The sequence below is a fragment of the Coregonus clupeaformis genome, chromosome 12 (assembly GCF_020615455.1).
Source record: "Coregonus clupeaformis isolate EN_2021a chromosome 12, ASM2061545v1, whole genome shotgun sequence".
Taxonomy (NCBI): Eukaryota; Metazoa; Chordata; class Actinopteri; order Salmoniformes; family Salmonidae; genus Coregonus; species Coregonus clupeaformis.
Window position 1 is genome coordinate 49,617,774 of NC_059203.1, and position 22,737 is coordinate 49,640,510.

The 22,737-nt window shown below is 44.5% G+C and overlaps 1 protein-coding gene across 8 annotated transcripts in view; it reads right to left on the reverse strand.

Annotated features, from left to right (window-relative positions):
- LOC121578360 (transcriptional enhancer factor TEF-5-like) overlaps positions 1-22,737 on the reverse strand; it is a 49,731-nt gene that overhangs the window by 2,470 nt on the left and 24,524 nt on the right. Inside the window, exons 4-15 of one of the 8 annotated variants that reach the window (XM_041892694.2) lie at positions 21,396-21,460; positions 21,062-21,124; positions 20,869-20,931; positions 17,392-17,403; positions 5,355-5,483; positions 5,138-5,181; positions 4,933-4,989; positions 4,044-4,108; positions 3,665-3,801; positions 3,309-3,482; positions 2,110-2,253; positions 100-252 (exon numbers count right to left, since the gene is read on the reverse strand). In XM_041892694.2, coding sequence (XP_041748628.1) covers positions 100-252; positions 2,110-2,253; positions 3,309-3,482; positions 3,665-3,801; positions 4,044-4,108; positions 4,933-4,989; positions 5,138-5,181; positions 5,355-5,483; positions 17,392-17,403; positions 20,869-20,931; positions 21,062-21,124; positions 21,396-21,460 — 1,106 coding nt within the window. The remainder of the gene's footprint in view (positions 1-99; positions 253-2,109; positions 2,254-3,308; positions 3,483-3,664; positions 3,802-4,043; positions 4,109-4,932; positions 4,990-5,137; positions 5,182-5,354; positions 5,484-17,391; positions 17,404-20,868; positions 20,932-21,061; positions 21,125-21,395; positions 21,461-22,737) is intronic. The other 7 variants (XM_041892698.2, XM_041892699.2, XM_041892696.2 and 4 more) reach the window with 7 other exon arrangements.

The window sequence follows — 22,737 nt, forward strand, 5'->3', positions numbered from 1 at the left end:
CAGTTAGTGCATACATTATTATTTTCATACTGGCCCCCCGTGGGAATCGAACCCACAACCCTGGCGTTGTCTTAGTATCTTTACAATGCAGTATGTTACCTGAAGGATAGTAAAGTTTTCCAGAACACTATTCATCATGTATTTTTCTGGCAGGTGTTTGAGCTTGTGAATGAAGTTGATCATGTACTCGCACATGGGAGAGCGGTGGATCCTGTAGACACATTTCCCTCCTTCCATTCGGGCGTACTCCGTCTGAAATTCACACGAGGAGAGATTTTAAAACTCTTACCCAAAACAGCAAACAATATCTTAGTTGAGGTAAATATAATATATATAGTGTCTGACAGTATATTGACTAATTAATTCCCATTTTGTTTAACCTTAATCTAACCAGTTAAGTCATTTACAGTTGAAGTCGGAAGTTTACATACACCTTAGCCAAATACATTTAAACTCAGTTTTTCACAATTCCTGACATTTAATCCTAGTAAAAATTCTGTCCTGTCTTAGGTCAATTAGGATCACCACTTTATTTTAAGAATGTGAAATGTCAGAATATTAGTAGAGAGAATTATTTCTTTCATCTTTTATTTCTTTCATCACATTCCCAGTGGGTCAGAAGTTTACATACACTCAATTAGTATTTGGTAGCATTGCCTTTAAATTGTTTAACTTGGGTCCAACGTTTTGGGTAGCCTTCCACAAGCTTCCCACAATAAGTTGGGTGAATTTGGGCCCATTCCTCCTGACAGAGCTGGTGTAACTGAGTCAGGTTTGTAGGCCTCCTTGCTCGCACACGCTTTTTCAGTTCTGCCAACAATTTTTCTATAAGATTGAGGTCAAGGCTTTGTGATGGCCACTCCAATATCTTGACTTTGTTGTCCTTAAGCCATTTTGCCACAACTTTGGAAGTTTGCTTGGGGTCATTGTCCATTTGGAAGACCCATTTGCGACCAAACTTTAACTTCCTGACTGATGTCTTGAGATGTTGCTTCAATATATCCACATCAATTTCCTTCCTCATGATGCCATCTATTTTGTGAAGTGCACCAGTCCCTCCTGCAGCAAAGCACCCCCACAGCATGATGCTGCCACCCCCGTGCTTCACGGTTGGGATGGTGTTCTTCGGCTTGCAAGGTACCACCTTTTTCCTCCAAACATAAAGATGGTCATTATGGCCAAACAGTTCTATTTTTGTTTAATCAGACCAGAGGACATTTCTCCAAAAAGTACGATCTTTGTCCCATGTGCAGTTGCAAACCGTAGTCTGGCTTTTTTATGGCGGTTTTGGAGCAGTGGCTTCTTCCTTGCTGAGCGGCCTTTCAGCTTATGTCGATATAGGACTAGTTTTTACTGTGGATATAGTTACTTTTGTACCTGTTTCCTACAGCATCTTCACAAGGTCCTTTGCTGTTGTTCTGGGATTGATTTGCACTTTTCACACCAAAGTACGTTCATCTCTAGGAGACAGAACACGTCTCCTTCCTGAGCAGTATGACGGCTGCGTGGTCCCATGGTGTTTATACTTGCGTACTATTGTTTGTACAGATGAACGTGGTACCTTCAGGCGTTTGGAAATTGCTCCCAAGGATGAACCAGACTTGTGGAGGTCTACAATTTTTTTTTCTGAGGTCTTGGCTGATTTCTTTTGATTTTCCCATGATGTCAAGCAAAGAGGCACTGAGTTTGAAGGTAGGCCTTGAAATACATCCACAGGTACACCTCCAATTGACTCAAATGATGTCAATTAGCCTATCAGAAGCTTCTAAAGCCATGACATCATTTTCTGAAATTTTCCAAGCTGTTTAAAGGCACAGTCAACTTAGTGTATGTAAACTTCTGACCCACTGGAATTATGATACAGTGAATTATAAGTGAAATAATCTGTAAACAATTGTTGGAATAATTACTTGTGTCATGCACAAAGTAGATGTCCTAACCGACTTGCCAAAACTATAAATTGTTAACAAGAAATTTGTGGAGTGGTTGAAAAACTAGTTTTTTATGTATACTTCCGACTTCAACTGTAAGTGCACCTCCTAATTTACCATGACGGCTTGACAGCTGTTTTTGTGACTATAAAGCAGACCCAGTTGAAAATGGCCTCACCTCTACTTTCTCTACCACCTGTTTGCCAAATGAGCAGACTTTGGTGGAGACGGTGATTGTCATGTTCTCAGAGCTGCTGTACTGGCTGCTGACTCCATAGAAGGAGCCTGGGCCGTCCTGCATACCACTGCTGTTCAGATCCGCCTGCAGTGAGAGGACACACACAGGACAAGTCAGAGGACACACAGGACAAATCAGATTAACGCTCAGCTAACAGGCATAAACCCCCAAATACTGTATTTTTTCTTATTCCACTCTAAATGAGAGAATACTCAAACTACCAAAAGGGACTGTGTGAGAGTGTGACAGTGTAGGTTTAAACTATGTTTTAAATCAAAACACTCCCCTGTAAAGCAGGAATCATCAACTAGATTCAGCTGCAGGCCGACTTCTTTCTTGAGCTGATTGTCGGGGGGCCAGAACATAATTACAACTAATTTGTAGACTAAAACATCATCCTTTCAAACCGTGGTTACATTTGTATACGATCACACCTCACTATTATACTGTACGTGGGAATACTTGGGAACAGATTTACAAAATTCCAATCACTTGGAGCTGATTTCCTGGTGTTTTTACAGTATTTTATGTCCAACAATGAAAATTCTAAAAATATACACTGAGTGTACAAAACATTCGGAACACCTTACTAATATTCAGTTGCACCACCTTTTGCCCTCAGAACAGCCTACATTCATTCATTCAATTTGGCTGGATGTCTTTTGGGTGGTGGACCATTCTTGATACACACGGGAAATTGTTGAGCGTGAAAAACCCAGCAGCGTTGCAGTTCTTGACACACACAAATCGGTGCGCCTGGCACCTACTACCCTACCACGTTCAAAGGCACTTGAAATATTTTGTCTTGCCCATTCACCCTTTGAATGGCACACATACACAATCCATGTCTCTATTGTCTCAAGGCTTAAAAATCCTCATTTGACCTGTCTCTTCCCCTTCATCTACACTGATTGAAGTGGATTTAACAAGTGACATCAATAAGGGATCATAGCTTTCACCTGGATTCAACTTGGGGGGCCAAATAAAACTACCCGCGGGACAAATTCGGCCTGCGGGCCGCCAGTTTGGGAACCCTGCTGTAAAGCATTCAAGGTGAGGATCAAACAATAATAAAAGTGATTTGTCAAACCATCAGTAATAAATACATTATTGAGCAAGATGATTTCATAATTACCCACCCAAAATTTGACTAGGAAAAAGGCGTTTTGGGGGCCTTTCTCATAAAGCTCTTTGAGTCCGCCCTTCTTCTCTGGGAACTTGTCATAGATCTGCCTGATGTCCACTGCCTCCAGCAGAGGGTCGCTGTAGGAGGGGTTGGTCTGACCAATGTGGACAAACAGATGTTTGCTGTACTGCAGGGGGGAGAGAGAGAAAGATGTTCAGACCAGTTGCCATGACAGAAGTCTAGCTTGGCCATACTGAGTTAGTGCTAGACATGACTATGTGGACTGTAAAACAAAGGCTTTTATCTGCAACTTTTATTAGGACAGGTTGGTTAATGTGGTTGGGTGCTGTTGTTGGTTTGGTGACTCACATTGTCAGGGTCCCTCTGCACCTCCATGAAGGCAGAGTACTCTAGCATCCGCAGCTTGGAGGAGGCGATGGTCCGGTCCTGCCACACGGGCACCGCCGTAGCAGCCGGGGGGAGGGGGGGTGCCAAGGGTTCATAGGCTTAGAGAGAGAGAGAGAGAGAGAGAGAGAGAGAGAGAGAGAGACAGTCAGGCTGAGGTCTCAGAAGATAATGTTTAATTTCTGCATTAATGTTAAGCACCAGATATATTGCTGATGTGTATGTTATATCGAGTGTTTTATTACTGCTACCTTGGGACATGTCTCCGTTGTAAAACAGATTTTTTAATGAAGCATGAATGTATGAATGGAGATGAAAATGAAATTGCTTGGACTCTACTCACTTGATATAGGTGGGGGGGCAGGGCCTGGCAGGTTTGGGTATGAGGACTGTGCAAAAGGTTTGATACTGAAAGAGATTGATCATCACATCACAGTCACTGTCAATTGAGGAGTCAAACTTTTCAATATTCACTATCCAACTCTGTGTTTTTTCCACTAATTTCCAAAAGTGAAATTCCATGTGAAACCTGGTTATGCTAGTGGCATGTGGCTTTGGGCTTCATTGGCATGTCAGACAGACGTGGATCCACAGTGTTATGACTAGTGTCTCAACATAGGCATGTGTCTGTGGCTGCATCAGCTAGACGTAAGTCCACCTCTGCTTCACTCTGTCATATTGCACTACGCCATGCACTTAGTTATGCTATTTAAATACTCTGATTGATTGGTTCATTGATTGATTGATTATTTGATAGATGTTTGTTGTCCTTCATGTGGACATACTGTGCTCATTTGTGACACTCATAATTTCAGAGGGATGCTTGAGAGTGACACACCAACGTTCACAATGGGCCAATTCCTTACAAATCCATATGCTTTTTTTGTGTGCAAGTCATGCTTAGAAGTCAATAGAAGATTTTCTTTCAATTTGATATGACAAACACGGATCTCAAGTTAGGTGATGTCACGGACTGATTCTGGCAACAGTTTGTCTTGAAATCGCCTTCTTGTGTGACGTTTTTACAGCACAAATAGCTTTGGGATGTTTTTACATCCCTAATGGTCAGAACGGAACGACATTCCAAACAAATCCAGCATTGTGTTTGGTCTTCTCGCTCTCAGACGTGAAGCTGGCTGTGGCCTGGTTGTAAAATGAGTGCAGGAGCAGGAAGCATACTGAAGCAGAGTTAGTGCTGCCTTGTGATATTGCTAGACCAGGAGGGAACTTACGCATAGCTGGTGCGGCCAAGCCCAGGAGTCCTTCCCGGGTTGAGCTCTAGAACCAGCCTGATGTGCACAAATGCGATCCGTTAAACGTGCCAAAGAGAACCCGCCACTCCACTCACACCAAGTGTCAATCAATCAATCAAACGCACAGTCCAAACATACAATCTTAACCTGTCACTCAACAAATAGTTAACACAGTCATACTCACTCCTGAGAGGGGCCAGGTTGTCCTGGGATAGGGCCTGGCCAAAACTGGAAGGCAAAGATTACAGAGTCAGTTGCTTAGGTAATGTACTTTACTGTACTGTTTTCACATAGCCTACATCAATTACTAGTATAACAATAATGTTTAAATACTTGTAAATAGTGTCAATGCAGAGAAAGAGCAATCATTGCAATCTCAAACCCAGTGTAGAAGGGCTCACCCTGGCTTGCGGGGGATAAGGAGAATGGGGCAGCGGGGGTAGCTGGCTCTTGATCAGGCTCGGCGACACAATCTGAGCAGACGACAGTGCTGCCATGTTCTGGAGTGCCTTGTCTTTAGACGCCTGGTCCTGTGGATGAGGAGGGAGAGGTGAGGGAGATACACCACTAGGGGGCAGTCTAATACCTAGTACATACACTGAGTGTACAAAACATTCAGGACATCTTCCTAATATTGAGTTGATTTAAAAAGTGACATCAATAAGGGATCATAGCTTTCGCCTGGATTCACCTGGTCAGTCTGTCATGGAAAGTGCAGGTGTTCTTAATGTTTTGTACACTGACATCACTACTAGCCTACTCACAGTGCCCCAAGAGGAACACATTTAGTTTAATAGCCATAGAAAATCAACAGTTGCAACTATTACTACTATCACAATGTTTATACAAATATGTTTTATTTATACAGTAATCTAAAATTGTCTGAGCTTTTTATGTACTCTCATTAGGATCTTAAGTAAACATACAGCAGATCTGAGTCTTAAAAAGTGAACACTTTGCTGCAACTACATTTGGAGTACTACTAGGCTACAATCACTGAAAAGAAGACGTGAAGAGAACATATATACCGGTATGATTAATTGTACCATTCAACAATGAGCAGATTAAAACTTTTTAAGCAACATAATCAAACAGAACATTCCAGGAGTCACATGATTCTAATTAGTAGCGACCTTGAAGGAAAACTTCAGAAAGAGAGTTTGTCTCTGAGAAAATCTGGTTGGCACCACAACTCTTATTATGGGAAAAGACAAAATAGAAAATAAGACTGCAGTAGAAAAAGTTCCTCTGTTTCAATACAGAAAAACAGGACTCTGAATAAATACATAAACCTAATGGCTGCATTGACTGCACTGTATATGGTCAGATTGCAATTGGTATGAATGTGTTTTGTCTGCAATGTTCTGCTGATTGTAATTGTCAGAGATATAAAAAAATAAAAAAGCGTAGATGGTTATGGTTAAGCTTGGCATGTTTGTACCAGGACATTCAAGAGCATTCGGCCCTACTTGTATGTGTTAGGCCTACTGCTGATAGGTAGCTCTCTCTGCTCTCTTCCTCCCCTCTGTCTGTCCTTGATTGCAGGAGTGAAGTCTGGTGTGCAGGAGTCAGGGTTCCAGCTGCAGCTCATTCACCATATCACCTCAGCCTTTAAGACCCGGTCAAACTTACCACTCATCGTCAGATCATAGTCAAGACGACCATATATTTGGAACCTGACTCCTGCCTCCGCTTCACTCCTGCCACCACCATCCTGCTCTCCATTACCGGACCTCTCTTTTGGACTCACCACGGACACTAGGACATTACGGTACCACACCTGCCCTGATCTGGATCTGTTACCCTCCCTGTACCTGGACTTGCTCTTCCCATATATTTGGAAACCTGGACTTTGAACATTGTAAATAAACCTGTTAAAACTTCTCTGGCTTGGTGTACTTGTCTGCATTTGGGTTCTTATCCAGTTAAATCATAACAGTATGATCTGACCAACATGAACCCAGCAGACAGTAGCTTGGATACCACCCCAGAGTGCACTCAAATTTGGACTGCCATAGCCAATCAGGGCATTTTACTTGGCCAACATGATACCCTGTTTAAAACGATTGCTGAGGACAGTCAGGTGCTGCTTAATCAGGTTCAATTACTCTCCAATCAAGTATCTGCCCTTACTACCCCTTCAGCCCAGATCAGAGAGCCTTTTGTTCCTGCTCCAGAGCGCTATGACGGGAACATGGGAACCTGTGGCGATTTTTTGACTCAATGCTCGTTAGTGTTTGAACAACAGCCCCTCACCTACGCCTCAGAAAGAGCCCGTATTGCCTACCTTATCAACTCTACTAGCGGTTCCGCTCGTGCCTGGGGATCCGCGGTCTGGGAGAGTCAGTCGGACATTTGCAACGCTTACGTTGCCTTCACCACGGAGATGAGGAAGGTTTTTGACCACCCCGTACGAGGCAAGGAGGCTGCGAAACGGCTGTTTTCTCTTCGGCAGGGGGCTCGTAGTGTGGCGGAGATGGCAGTGGAGTTTCGGACTTTAGCAGCAGTGAGTGGTTGGAATGACGAGGCATTACAAGGAGTGTTCATCAATGCTTTGTCTGAGACCTTAAAAGATGAATTGGTGTCATATGATGAATCGCCTACGCTGGATAATCTTATTTCACTCACTATCAGGTTGGATAATCGGATTCGGGAGCGCCGCCGGAGAGGAGTGTTAGTTCCAAGCAACCTGTCTGTCATCAACAAACTCCTCCCTGCATCGTCCCTACGGAGAGAGCCGTGTCTTCCCGAGTCGATACGAGGAGCACTGAACCCGAAGCCATGGAGGTGGGTCGTGCACGGTTGTCCTCAGAGGAGCGTGCACGTCGTATTCAGGCTCGGGTCTGCCTGTATTGTGGAGAAGCTGGTCATTTCGTTCCTTCCTGCCCAGTTCGTCCGGGAAAAGGGCCGGCTCATCATTAATGGGAGAAGTTTTGGTGAGCCGAGCAGCGGATTCTTCCTCTTCTCCCCGCATTCTGCTCCAGGCATCCCTCCAGTGGCAGTCCCAGAATTTCTCTGTTAGTGCGCTGATTGACTCTGGTGCCGACGTAAAGCTTTTTGGATAGAGAGTGGGCTCAACAAATGGATTTGGAGACTGTTCCTATGGACTGTCCGCTGCAGGCTAAGGGTCTAAATGGACAATTGTTGACCCGCATTACCCATCAGACTGTTCCTGTTTGTCTTAGAGTGTCGGGGAAATCATCAGGAGAACATTCAATTCCATATTATCGACTGCCCACAGACTCCCCTGGTCCTTGGTATCCCCTGGCTCATAAAACACAATCCACACATTGATTGGGTGACAGGTAGCATTGTTTCATGGAGCACATTTTGTCATGTGAATTGTTTGTGTTCTGCTCAGACTCCTGCCAGTACTGTGCCTCAACCTCCACTGGAGTCCATGGATCTTTCTGCTGTTCCTGACGTGTATCATGACCTGGCATCCGTTTTCTGCAAACACAGAGCTACTTCTCTTCCTCCTCACCGGCCTTACGACTGCGCCATTGACCTCCAGCCAGGAGCCCCGCTCCCCAGCAGTCGCCTGTACAATCTCTCCCGGCCGGAGACGGAGGCTATGGAGAACTACATTCGGGACTCCTTGGCGGCAGGTATTATGCGTCCTTCCTCGTCACCTGTAGGAGCGGGATTCTTTTTTGTTGCTAAGAAGGATAAGACCCTCAGACCCTGTATTGATTACCGTGGACTTAACAACATCACCATTAAGAACAAGTATTCTCTGCCTTTGATTAATTCTGCTTTTCCCCTCCTTCATGGTGCTACCATCTTTACGAAACTGGATCTACGAAATGCGTATCACCTGGTGCGCATTCGTAAGGGTGATGAATGGAAGACTGCCTTCAACACACCCTTGGGACATTTTGAGTATCGGGTTATGCCTTTTGGGTTGTCTAATGCCCCTGCTGTTTTTCAGGCACTAGTCAATGATGTCCTTCGGGACATGTTGAATCGGTTTGTTTTTGTCTATCTGGATGATATCTTGATTTTCTCAGAGTCCTCCCAGGAACATGAACTGCATGTGCGCCAGGTGTTGCAAAGGTTGTTGGAGAACAAACTGTTTGTGAAGATGGAGAAATGTGAATTTCATGTGTCTGAGACCTCTTTTTGGGTTACATCATAGCTCAGGAGGAGCTGCGGATGGACCCAGCTAAGATCTCTGCTGTCACGGACTGGCCAGCTCCCTCTACCCGCAAAACAACTTCAACGATTCCTGGGGTTTGCGAACTTCTATAGGAGGTTCATCAAGGACTACAGCCGCATTGCGGCGCCACTCACCGCTCTCACCTCCATCTCACGACCGTTCGCTTGGAATGAAGGGGCCGAATCAGCGTTCGAAGAACTGAAACATCGCTTCGCCTCGGCTCCCATTCTGATGCAGCCGGACCCCGACCGCCAGTTTGTCGTGGAGGTGGATGCATCCGACACTGGGGTAGGTGCAGTGTTGTCACAACGTTCTCCTGAAGATAACAAACTGCATCCCTGTGCTTTTCTCTCAAGGAAACTTTCTCAGGCAGAGAGGAATTATGATGTTGGAAATCGTGAACTGCTCGCCGTTAAGCTGGCTCTCGAGGAGTGGCGACATTGGTTGGAGGGGGCGGAACAACCCTTCATCGTTTGGACGGATCATAAGAATCTGGCTTACCTCCATTCAGCGAAGCAGCTCAACCCCCGTCAAGCCAGGTGGGCACTATTTTTTGGGAGATTCAATTTTTTCTCTGTCTTACCGTCCTGGGTCACGCAACGTCAAGCCTGACGCCCTGTCTCGTGTTCATTCGGCTGTTGATACTGGTAGTAACCCTGAACCCATTTTGCCTCCTACCTGCAGTATTGCAGTCATCACATGTGACATCGAGGGGATTGTTAGACAGGCTCAACATCATCAAGCTGACCCTGGGAGGGGTCCTCCTAACCGGATGTTTGTCCCTGAGTCTGCTCGCTCCCAGGTACTTCAGTGGGCTCACTCGTCTCCCCTTACCTGTCACCCTGGAGTTTCGCGGACCCTTGACTTTGTGCGACGGAAGTTCTGGTGGGCCACGATGGAGGCGGACACTCGAGCCTTCATTGCTGCTTGTACGGTATGTGCACGAAGTAAGAACTCCACCCAGGCCAGCGCTGGTCATCTACGACCTCTACCTATACCCAGCCGGCCCTGGTCGCATATCGCTATGGATTTTGTCACTGGACTTCCCCCCTCATCTGGTAAGACTGTCATTCTTACGGTGATTGATCGTTTTTCTAAGTTCGCTCATTTTTTGGCCCTACCTAAACTGCCCACTGCCAGAGAGACGGCTGATATTTTGGTTGAACATGTGTTCCGCTCTCATGGTCTACCCACGGATATTGTCTCTGACAGGGGTCCCCAGTTTGTCTCCCAGGTGTGGAAAGCTTTCTGTAAAGCTTTGGGCATTACATCCAGCCTGTCCTCTGGATATCACCCCCAGACCAACGGGCAAGCCGAGAGAGCGAACCAGGAGATGGAGACCGCACTTCGGCTGTGTCACTGGGTCTAACCCTGGGTCATGGAGCTCCATGCTCCCCTGGGTGGAATATGCTCATAACACCTTGACTAACGCTTCCTCTGGTTTGTCTCCTTTTCTGTGTGCTCTGGGTTATCAACCTCCCCTGTTCCCTTCCCAAGAGAGGGAACTTGCGGTACCCTCGGTGCAGTCCCACATGCGCCGCTGCTTCAAGGTCTGGAGGAAGGCCAGGGTAGCTCTGTCCCGAGCTTCGGCGTACATGCAGAGGCAAGCCAACCGTCACCGGTCCCAGGCTCCCCGGTTACTCTCCTGGTCAAGAGGTATGGCTGAAGTCACGGGACCTTCCATTGAAGGTGGAGTCTAAGAAGATGGCGCCTCGTTTTATAGGACCGTTCAAGATACTGTCTATTGTTAACCCCTGCGCGGTTAAGCTACAGCTTCCTGCCTCCCTACGGGTTCATTCCACCTTTCATGTTTCCCAGATTAAGCCTGTGTCGGTTAGCCCTTTGTGCCAGCCCTCTCGTCCCCCCTCCTCCGCCCAAGATCGTGGGTGGGGGTCCGGTCTACACTGTCCGGCGACTTCTGGATGTTCGCCGCCGAGGTCGTGGTTTCCAGTACCTGGTGGATTGGGAGGGTTATGGTCCCGAGGAACGTTCCTGGGTGCCCAGGAGCTTCATTGTGGATCCTGATCTGGTCCGAGAGTTTCATAGGTTACATCCCGATAAACCCCGTCGGCCGCCAGGTGGTGTCCGAGAGGGGGGGTACTGTTAGGCCTACTGCTGATAGGTAGCTCTCTCTGCTCTCTTCCTCCCCTCTGTCTGTCCTTGATTGCAGGAGTGAAGTCTGGTGTGCGGGAGTCAGGGTTCCAGCTGCAGCTCATTCACCATATCACCTCAGCCTTTAAGACCCGGTCAAACTTACCACTCATCGTCAGATCATAGTCAAGACGACCATATATTTGGAACCTGACTCCTGCCTCCGCTTCACTCCTGCCACCACCATCCTGCTCTCCATTACCGGACCTCTCTTTTGGACTCACCACGGACACTAGGACATTACGGTACCACACCTGCCCTGATCTGGATCTGTTACCCTCCCTGTACCTGGACTTGCTCTTCCCATATATTTGGAAACCTGGACTTTGAACATTGTAAATAAACCTGTTAAAACTTCTCTGGCTTGGTGTACTTGTCTGCATTTGGGTTCTTATCCAGTTAAATCATAACAGTATGTTTACCCCAACAATAATGCTGAAACGTCACTTTCGGTGTGTCTCACAATTTACACAGACCCAGTATCTGACACTCTACACTACCATTCAAAAGTTTGGGGTAACATAGAAATGTCCTTGTTTTTGAAAGAAAAGCAATGTTTTTGTCCATTAAAATAAAATAAAATTGATCAGAAATACAGTGTAGACATTGTTAATGTTGTAAATGGCTATTGTAGCTGGAAACGGCAAATTTTTTATTGAATATCTACATAGGCGTACAGAGGCCCATTATCAGCAACCATCAGTCCTGTGTTCCAATGGCACGTTGTGTTTGCTAATCCAAGTTCCTAGTTTATTTTTAAAAGGCTAATTGATCATTAGAAAACCCTTTTGCAATTATGTTAGCACAGCTGAAAACTGTTGTGCTGATTAAAGAAGCAATAAAACGGGCCTTCTTGAGACTAGTTGAGTATCTGGAGCATCAGCAATTGTGGGTTCGATTACAGGATCAAAATGGCCAGAAACAAATAACTTTCTTCTGAAACTTGTCAGTCTATTCTTGTTCTGAGAAATGAAGGCTATTCCATGCGAGAAATTGCCAAGAAACTGAAGATCTCGTACAACGCTGTGTACTACTCCCTTCACAGAACAGCGCAAACTGGCTCTAACCAGAATAGAAAGAGGAGTGGGAGGCCCCGGTGCACAACTGAGCAAGAGGACAAATACATTAGAGTGTCTAGTTTGAGAAACAGACGCCTCACAGGTCCTCAACTGGCAGCTTCATTAAATAGTACCCGCAAAACAGCAGTCTCAACGTCGACAGTGAAGAGTCGACTCCGTGATGCTGACCTTCTAGGTAGAGTTGCAAAGAAAAAGCCACATCTCAGACTGGCCAATAAAAATAAAAGATGGGCAAAAGAACACAGACACCGGACAGAGGAAGATTGGAAAAAAGTGTTATGGACAGACTAATTGAAGTTTGAGGTGTTCGGATCACAAAGAAGAACATTTGTGAGACGCAGACCAAATGAAAAGATGCTGGAGGAGTGCTTGATGCCATCTGTCAAGCATGGTGGAGGCAATGTGATGGTCTGGGGGTGCTTTGGTGGTGGTAAATTGGGAGATTTGTACAGGGTATAAGGGATCTTGAAGAAGGAAGGCTATCACTCCATTTTGCAACGCCATGCCACACCCTGTGGACGGCGCTTGATTGGAACCAATTTCCTCCTACAGTCGTGGTCAAAAGTTTTGAGAATGACACAAATACTAATTTTCACAAAGTCTGCTGCCTCAGTTTTGATGATGGCAATTTGCATATACTCCAGAATGTCATGAAGAGTGATCAGATAAATTGCAATTAATTGCAAAGTCCCTCTTTGCCATGAAAATGAACTTAATCCCCAAAAAACATTTCCACTGCATTTCAGCCCTGCCACAAAAGGACCAGCTGACATCATGTCAGTGATTCTCTCGTTAACACAGGTGAGAGTGTTGACGAGGACAAGACTGGAGATCACTCTGTCATGCTGATTGAGTTAGAATAACAGACTGGAAGCTTTAAAAGGAGGGTGGTGCTTGAAATCATTGTTCTTCCTCTGTTAACCATGGCTACCTGCAAGGAAACACGTGCCGTCATCATTGCTTTGCACAAAAAGGGCATCACAGGCAAGGATATTGCTGCTAGTAAGATTGCACCTAAATCAACCATTTATCGGATCGTCAAGAACTTCAAGGAGAGAGGTTCAATTGTTGTGAAGAAGGCGTCAGGGCGCCCATGAAAGTCCAGCAAGCGCCAGGACCGTCTCCTAAAGTTGATTCAGCTGCGGGATCGGGGCACCACCAGTGCAGAGCTTGCTCAGGAATGGCAGCAGGCAGGTGTGAGTGCATCTGCATGCACAGTGAAGCGAAGAGTTTTGGAGGATGGCCTGGTGTCAAGAAGGGCAGCAAAGAAGCCACTTCTCTCCAGGAAAAACATTACATTTACATTTTAGCAGACGCTCTTATCTAGAGTGACTTACAGTTAGTGAGTGCATACATTACTTTTTTATACTGGCCCCCCTTGGGAATCGAATCCACAACCCTGGCGTTGCAAACGCCATGCTCTACCAACTGAGCTACATCCCTGCCGGCCATTCCCTCCCCTACCCTGGGCCAATTGTGCGCCGCCCCATGGGTCTCCCGGTCGTGGCCAACTACGACAGAGCCTGGATTCGAACTAGGATCTCTAGTGGCACAACTTTAGACCACTGCCTTAGACCACTGTGCCACTCGGGAGGTATACATCAGGGACAGACTGATATTCTGCAAAAGGTACAGGGATTGGGCTGCTGAGGACTGGGGTAAAGTCACTCTGATGAATCCCCTTTCCGATTGTTTGGGGCATAAAAATATCTCATAACACTGAAGCAGCAAACTTTGTGAAGACCAATACTTGTGTCATTCTCTTTTGACCACGACTGTACAACAGGACAATGACCCAAAGCACAGCTCCAAACTATGCAATAACTATTTAGGGAAGAAGCAGTCAGCTGGTATTCTGTCTATAATGGAGTGGCCAGCACAGTCACCGGATCTCAACCCTATTGAGCTGTTGTGGGAGCAGCTTGACCATATGGTACTTAAGAAGTGCCCATCAAGCTAATCCAACTAGTGGGAGGTGCTTCAGGAAGCATGGGGTGAAATCTCTTCAGATTACCTCAACAAATTGACAACTAGAATGCCAAAGGTCTGCAAGGCTGTAATTGCCACAAATGGAGGATTCTTTGACGAAAGCAAAGTTTGAAGGACACAATTATTATTTCTATTAAAAATCATTATTTCTAACCTTGTTAATGACTACATTTCCTATGCATTTTGCTATATTTCCTATTCAAACTAATTTCATGTATGTTTTCATGGAAAACAAGGACATTTCTAAGTGACCCCAAACTTCTGAACGGTAGTGTATATAGCAATATCACAAAACTAGTGTCATGGTACAAAGTACAGAGGGGACAGTTAAATTGTATTACACTCCCCAGTCCCCACAATTATTTGGTGTGGAAGCTGTGAATTAAAGTGATATCAGGACATCCGTCAGAAACAAGGAGAGAGAGGGGAAAAAGTCAAGTGCATCTAAAAGGCCAACACCTTTCGGTGTATTCTCATCACTGTGCAACTACAGTGGGGAGAACAAGTATTTGATACACTGCCGATTTTGCAGGTTTATCTACTTACAAAGCATGTAGAGGTCTGTAATTTTTATCATAGGTACACTTCAACTGTGAGAGACGGAATCTAAAACAAAAATCCAGAAAATCACATTGTATGACTTTTAAGTAATTAATTTGCATTTTATTGCATGACATAAGTATTTGATACATCAGAAAAGCAGAACTTAATATTTGGTACAGAAACCTTTGTTTGCAATTACAGAGATCATACGTTTCCTGTAGGTCTTGACCAGGTTTGCACACACTGCAGCAGGGATTTTGGCCCACTCCTCCATACAGACCTTCTCTAGATCCTTCAGGTTTCGGGGCTGTCACTGGGCAATACGGACTTTCAGCTCCCTCCAAAGATTTTCTATTGGGTTCAGGTCTGGAGACTGGCTAGGCCACTCCAGCACCTTTAGATGCTTCTTACGGAGCCACTCCTTAGTTGCCCTGGCTGTGTGTTTCGGGTCATTGTCATGCTGGAAGACCCAGCCACGACCCATCTTCAATGTTCTTACTGAGGGAAGGAGGTTGTTGGCCAAGATCTCGCGATACATGGCCCCATCCATCCTCCCCTCAATACGGTGCAGTCGTCCTGTCCCCTTTGCAGAAAAGCATCCCCAAAGAATTATGTTTCCACCTCCATGCTTCACTTTTGGGATGGTGTTCTTTGGGTTGTACTCATCCTTCTTCTTCCTCCAAACACGGCGAGTGGAGTTTAGACCAAAAAGCTCTATTTTTATCTCATCAGACCACATGACCTTCTCCCATTCCTCCTCTGGATCATCCAGATGGTCATTTGCAAACTTCAGACGGGCCTGGACATGCGCTGGCTTGAGCGGTGGAACCTTGCGTTCGCTGCAGGATTTTAATCCATGACGGCGTAGTGTGTTACTAATGGTTTTCTTTGAGACTGTGGTCCCAGCTCTCTTCAGGTCATTGACCAGGTCCTGCCATGTAGTTCTGGGCTGATCCCTCACCTTCCTCATGATCATTGATGCCCCACGAGGTGAGATCTTGCATGGAGCCCCAGACCGAGGGTGATTGACCGTCATCTTGAACTTCTTCCATTTTCTAATAATTGCGCCAACAGTTGTTGCCTTCTCACCAAGCTGCTTGCCTATTGTCCTGTAGCCCATCCCAGCCTTGTGCATGTCTACAATTTTATCCCTGATGTCCTTACACAGCTCTCTGGTCTTGGCCATTGTGGAGAGGTTGGAGTCTGTTTGATTGAGTGTGTGGACAGGTGTCTTTTATACAGGTAATGAGTTCAAACAGGTGCAGTTAATACAGGTAATGAGTGGAGAACAGGAGGGCTTCTTAAAGAAAAACATACAGGTCTGTGAGAGCTGGAATTCTTACTGGTTGGTAGGTGATCAAATACTTATGTCATGCAAATTAATTACTTAAAAATCATACAATGTGATTTTCTGGATTTTTGTTTTAGATTCCGTCTCTCACAGTTGAAGTGTACCTATGATAAAAATTACAGACCTCTACATGCTTTGTAAGTAGGAAAACCTGCAAAATCGGCAGTGTATCAAATACTTGTTCTCCCCACTGTATGTCACATTTCCTAGGGTGAGAAACAGCATATCCTACATTAGCCTTGTTGGGTAGTATTACTACATGTCAGGAAATAGGAATGAAATGCGTCTGTAAAAGCAGAAGAAAGCTGACCTAAAGAGTTTTCAAATGCAAAATCCTTAGTGTAAACAAAGTGAAATTAAAGCTACAAAACACAAGTTGTGTGTGGAACTGGTAGTGGTGATTTGCATTCATTAATTCATTCGGTAGTGGTGATTTGCAGAGCCATATAACTGACTATAGACTCTGGCCAAATAGAGGAACACGGGCAACGTTTCTGTTTTCTCAATGTACTGTCATAATGCACTAAATGGTGTAAGTGCATCCCTAGGTTAAGTAGTACATTACACATTGGTAGTGGATGGGGTCTTATAACTGTGTACAATATAAAGCTCACTGAACCTATGCGCTGCATAAATGCTTTGCCTCATAATTGGACAAAAAAATCCCAGTGAAATGAATTACAATATTATCTAAGTGATGCTCAATGGAATTGAATCGTGATGTTGATCAGAAAATGTTTCTGTTTTTGCATGCAGATTTGACCATGCCTTAACATTCTCTTGGATCACAATAGCCTATGGACATGGAACTGACATGAAATGTTTGCTAATGCTGCTTCAAACTTTCCTTGTGTTTGTGTATGTAGCACACACTGAACAAGCATTACAAAGAAGGCTTGTGAGAGGAAAGTATATCTCAGAAGACGCAGCCCTCAGAGAAGCAGAATCACCCTGCACAAGCAAGCTGCTCAATGTTTAGCATAATCAGGTACAATGCACAGCAATGTGGTTTCAAGCACACACATTCCCTATTCCTAAGCATTGCTTTATTATGGGATAGCAGTGGGGTTGGGTTGCCATGCCAGCAGAGGGCATTAGCAGAGTGGACAATGCACTGGCACCGCCAAGCAGGGGGGAAGCAAATCGCAAAAGTCAAATCCACTTACCAAATTCATGGCCTGAATCAAAGGAAAGAGAAACGATTAGTATACACATCTAACTGCATATACTTAAAGGGATATGCTGATAAACTATGGGCTTGCTTATAGGCTGTGTCAGTACATACTAAATACAGCAATAATAAAGTTCTGAAGATGTACTGTAGGCCACTAGGCTGTTGAAATAAAAATGTTCTTATCCCTGAAGAAAAGGTAGGTGACACTTTAACTAAAAGACAGCAGGTATAATGCATTACGATGCACTCATAAATGCATTGCAAGACTTCATAATGACTTAGTATCATCTCCTTTTGAGCCTGTTGAATGTTTTTTTTCCATACAAAGGCAGAACATAATACAAGTTAATAATAAAACATTATAAGCACTTATAACAAGTAATAATGCATTATATCTGTTGGCTCTTAGTCAGGGGTGTTAAACATCTGGCACGCGAGCTGCAGATATCTCACATCAGTAAACTCAATACAAAGACTAGAGCAGAACACTATGGCATTACTTATGTAGTTACAGTGCATTCGGAAAGTATTCAGACCCCTTGACATTTTCCACATTTTGTTACGTTACAGTCTTATTCTAAAATTGATTAAATAGTGTTTCCCCTCATCAATCTACACACAATATCCCATAATGACAAAGTCAGAACAGGTTGTAATTTTTTTGTTGCAGATGACCATTTACTCAGTACTTTGTTGAAGCACCTTTGGCAGCGATTACAGCCTTGAGTCTTCTTGGGTATGACGCTACAAGCTTGGCACACCTGTATTTGGGGAGTTTCTCCCATTCTTCTCTGTAGATCCTCTCAAGCTCTGTCAGGTTGGATGGGGAGCGTCACTGCACAGCAATTTTCAGGTCTCTCCAGAGATGTTAGATCGGGATCAAGTCCGGGCACTGGCTAGGCCACTCAAGGACATTCAGAAACATGTCCTGAAGCCACTCCTGCTTTGTCTTGGCTGTGTGCTTAGGGCCGTTGTCCTGTTGGAAGGTGAACCTTCGCCCTAGTCTGAGGTCCAAAGCGCACTGGAGCAAGTTTTCATCAAGTATCTCTCTGTACTTTGCCCCATTCATCTTTCCCTCGATCCTGACTAGTCTCCCAGTCCCTGCCACTGAAAAACATCCCCACAGCATGATGCTGCCACCACCATGCTTCACCGTAGGGATGGTGCCAGGTTTTCTCCAGATGTGATGCTTGGCATTCAGGCCAAAGAATTCAATATTGGTTTCATCAGACCATAGAATCTTGTTTCTCATGGTCTGAGACTCCTTTAGGTGTCTTTTGGCAAACTCCAAGCGGGCTGTAGTGCCTTTTACTGAGGAGTGGCTTCCGTCTGGCCACTCTACCATAAAGGCCTGATTGGTGGAGTGCTGCAGAGATGGTTGTCCTTCTGGAAGGTTCTACGATCTCCACAGAGGAACTCTGGAGCTCTGTCAGAGTGACCATCGGGTTCTTGGTCACCTCCCTGACCAAGGCCCTTCTCCCCCGATTGCTCGGTTTGGCCGGGCGGCCAGCTTTAGGAAGAGTCTTGGTGGTTCCAAACTTCTTCCATTTAAGAATGATGGAGGCCACTTCTTGGGGACCTTCAATGCTGCAGACATTTTTTGGTACCCTTCCCCAGGTCTGTGCCTCGACACAATCCTGCCTCGGAGCTCTACGGACAATTCCTTCGACCTCATGGCTTGGTTTTTGCTCTGACATGCACTGGCAACTGTGGGACCTTATCTAGACAGGTGTGTGCCTTTCCAAATCATGTCCAATCAATTTAATTTACCCCAGGTGAACTCCAATCAAGTTGTAGAAACATCTCAAGGATGATCAATGGAAACAAGATGCACCTGAGCTCAATTTCGAGTCTCATAGCAAAGGGTCTGAATACTTATGTAAATAAGGTATTTTTTTAATTTATTTTTTATACATTTGCAAAAATGTCAAAAAAACTGTTTTCACTTTGTCATTATCGGGTATTGTGTGTAGATTGATGAGGAAAACAATTCATTTAATCAATTTTAGAATAAGGCTGTAACGTAACAAAATGTGGAAAAAGGAAGGGGTCTGAATACTTTCTGAATGCACTGTATATCTAAATAACCTAGAAGGAGCCATGAATGATACAACGAAAAGCAACATCAAAGGGGAGCTGAATTTAACTATGGGACAGGAACTACGCTAGTAGGGACAATAATGTAGGGAAAGGTATATCTCCCTCATGCAAATAAATGTCCAAACATTGGGATGGTTAAAATAATGGAGCTTCCCTATCTTATCAGATTCTCTCTACTAGATACGGTCTACTAGAATACCTGCTAAGTCTTAATAAATAGAGAAGTCTAAAGGTCCAATAAACTTCAATGAAGGCAAATAGTGAACTACCAATTGCATTTTTGCAAAATGATTAATTACTATGCGAACTGTCAGTAATACACTTTAACACAATACTTTCCTCAGACACACTATTATGTTGATTCACTTTGTGTTATGTTTGCAGTTTGTTTTAGGGTTGAGGGATAGATTAAAGACCTAAAGTTGGATGAGGATTGGTGTAACAAACACCTCTGCCTGCCATCCTCCAATGGACAACAGGCAAGTGGCATATATTCTGCTGAATATAGGCTTATAAACATCAAACTCAAAGGAGAATCAGGTTGAGGAATAGGGTACACTCAATAGGGTATAGAAATAGAAGTAGTAGAGGTAGAATAGTATACAGGCAATACAATTGTTCTAAGCATAATGCTCTAGTAGTGTAAACATGCATGCTGGTTTAAATCTAACATTTAGCTCTAGGTCTTTGCATACGGTTGGAGTAGTTAACTCTCATACAGGAGGACATTCCGATAGATCCAATGGAGATTGGGGTCAGAGCGGAGAGAAGGGTTGAAGGCGGAGGAAGAGCTGTGGAAAGCCTATAGGCAGAAGCATGGCTGGCATTGGTACAGTAGGGACAGACGTGGAGCTGTAGCGACAAGGCCATGTGCCAACACCTTTCACTATAGACAGATCACACTGCTCACAGCATTGCTCTAGGCTACACCACAGGCTGAGTTACTGTATACATGACAAGCAGTAGAATGAAGCCAGCTCATGCTATAATATCATTTCTTTACTGCTTTGTACAGTACTGTACTAAGCGTCGAGATGTTTTTCAATGGTCAAAAGATGACCATGGTTTTAGCCTGTTGCTCTCTGTGCTGTGCATGCTTGGTAGCTACTAGCTTTGTTCTCTATGCTCTCCCAGACAAGTTAGCTAGCCTATATGATGAGTCATGCAGTGACCTCAAGCCCATACACCCCTATGCAGACTGAGAGTCTCATACTGTACTGTTTGCCACTACTGATATTTTCTAGTCATGGAGCACCAATCCATTTACGGCTGTAATAGGAACTAAAGTGCACAAAATCGAGCTAATTGGATAGCGCAAAGCCAAGCCTTGACCAGCCCCGCCCTGCCCAGCCCGCAGAGAAGCGCATACCTTCAGCTTTGACTGGATCTCGCGAGATTTTCTCCGGGCGAGAACTTGCAAATGGCTAGAAACCTGCAGAGGAGAAGAGCCAAGAGGGGAAGAGAAAAGGAGACAGAGAGAAGAGAAGAGAAGAGAAGCCATAACCAAAGAGGAAAGAGATGCCCAGTCACAGTTGGCTGGAGGCCCGTTCGGTAGCACCTACCTTGATACCCGCTTGGTATTCTCGAACTTTCTTCCGTGCTAACACCTGTATGTGACTAGATACCTAAAGGGGTGCGGGACAGTTTTAAGCATCATAGAGCACGCACACACACGGATGCCCACCCGCACACACACACACACACACAATATTATACAGATACTCAAACATCAAATTAAGGCAATTCACAAGCTACTTTTTATTTTTATCTTTGATTTGAGTTGGATGGTGTTAACTGACAATTAAGGCAAAATGAAGTAATTATAAATGTTTGAGTCTGGGTGGTTAATTGTTTTATCATATATTTTGCTCTAAAATAAAAAGCAAGCATTGATACCTGTTTTCTTGTGCGGGTTTTGCCTGTCCTCAGCTTGATGTACCTGGCTATCAACTCATTGCGACCTGGAACAGGGAGGTGAAGAATACCATGACAAATACAGCATGGAAAGAAAGACACATCTGATTCACACATTTAGGCAATCATTTGTGAGACATTGGCTTTTCTATAGCTGGCACTGATCTATGATCAGCTAAGCATTTTCCACCCTAGGTTGTTCAGATTTGGAAAGAAAAGACTGATCCTAGATCTGTGTCTATGGGCAACTTTAATCATGGCTCCGGATAAAAGTTGCCCATGATTCTACACATGATTCTACACAACAAACACAAGGTGGAGCTAAAGATATGCTGTTAAATATCTACAGGGGCTGAACAAAATCGCAGCACACCATCGACTTCCCCAAAAGGTTCTTCTTAGGAACACACTTATTACCCAACCTTTCAGTCAGTGGGTGAACATTCCTATATACCACTGACACTGGGACACGACTAGCAATTTAAAAAAAAAAGGGGGCATATACTACAACTGACTGGTTCAACAACTTTTTTTCATTTCATTAGCGTGTTTGACACCTCCTGACTTTTAGCTCTTGCGGTCACATAATTACAGACACACAAAAAGAGAACAAACACGTGTTTCATTATGTAACATCTACACTCAACATTCTGCACAAACAGGTCGGCAGAGAAGTGCCTTCTATTCTTGGCTTTAATGGCTTTAGTCCAGACAGTTGACAGGGGCTTCAAATGGGTTACTTTTATTTGAATGCAACTTATCTGGATGTTTTTCAAATGAGAGAGCAACAGAACAATGGAATCTGTCAATGCTCTAAGCAATTAGTATTTTCCAGCATTGTCCGGTCATATTTGTTAGATTTGCCTGGTACAATTTGTGTATCTTTGTCCTAGGTAGGGAAGTCTGCATTTCATTTTGACATTTGCTGATTGGTAAGAGAAATTATTTGAAGTTCCCCAAAGAGGGTCGGTGTGTATCAGAGTGTAAGTGTGTGTATGTGAAAGAAGGAGAGAGATAAATCGAGGAAGAAAGAGAGAGAGAAAGAGAGACAACAGCTGTACCATCATGAATAATGACCTAAACTCCCTCACACTCATTGAGAGTAACTGAGAGCCAGCCATGAGCTCATTACTCCTCTCTCTAAAACACACACACATACACACTCAGTCCAGGTTATGAACAAAGGACAGCTAAAGCTTCACATTATCACAAACCCAGGGTGAAAAAAGCCCTGTTACAGGCCAGGCCAACCGACTTCAGACAGCACCGCAGACATAACGACAGGAGAAAAGCTAACATTGTGCCTTTTTCACACACTCCTTGG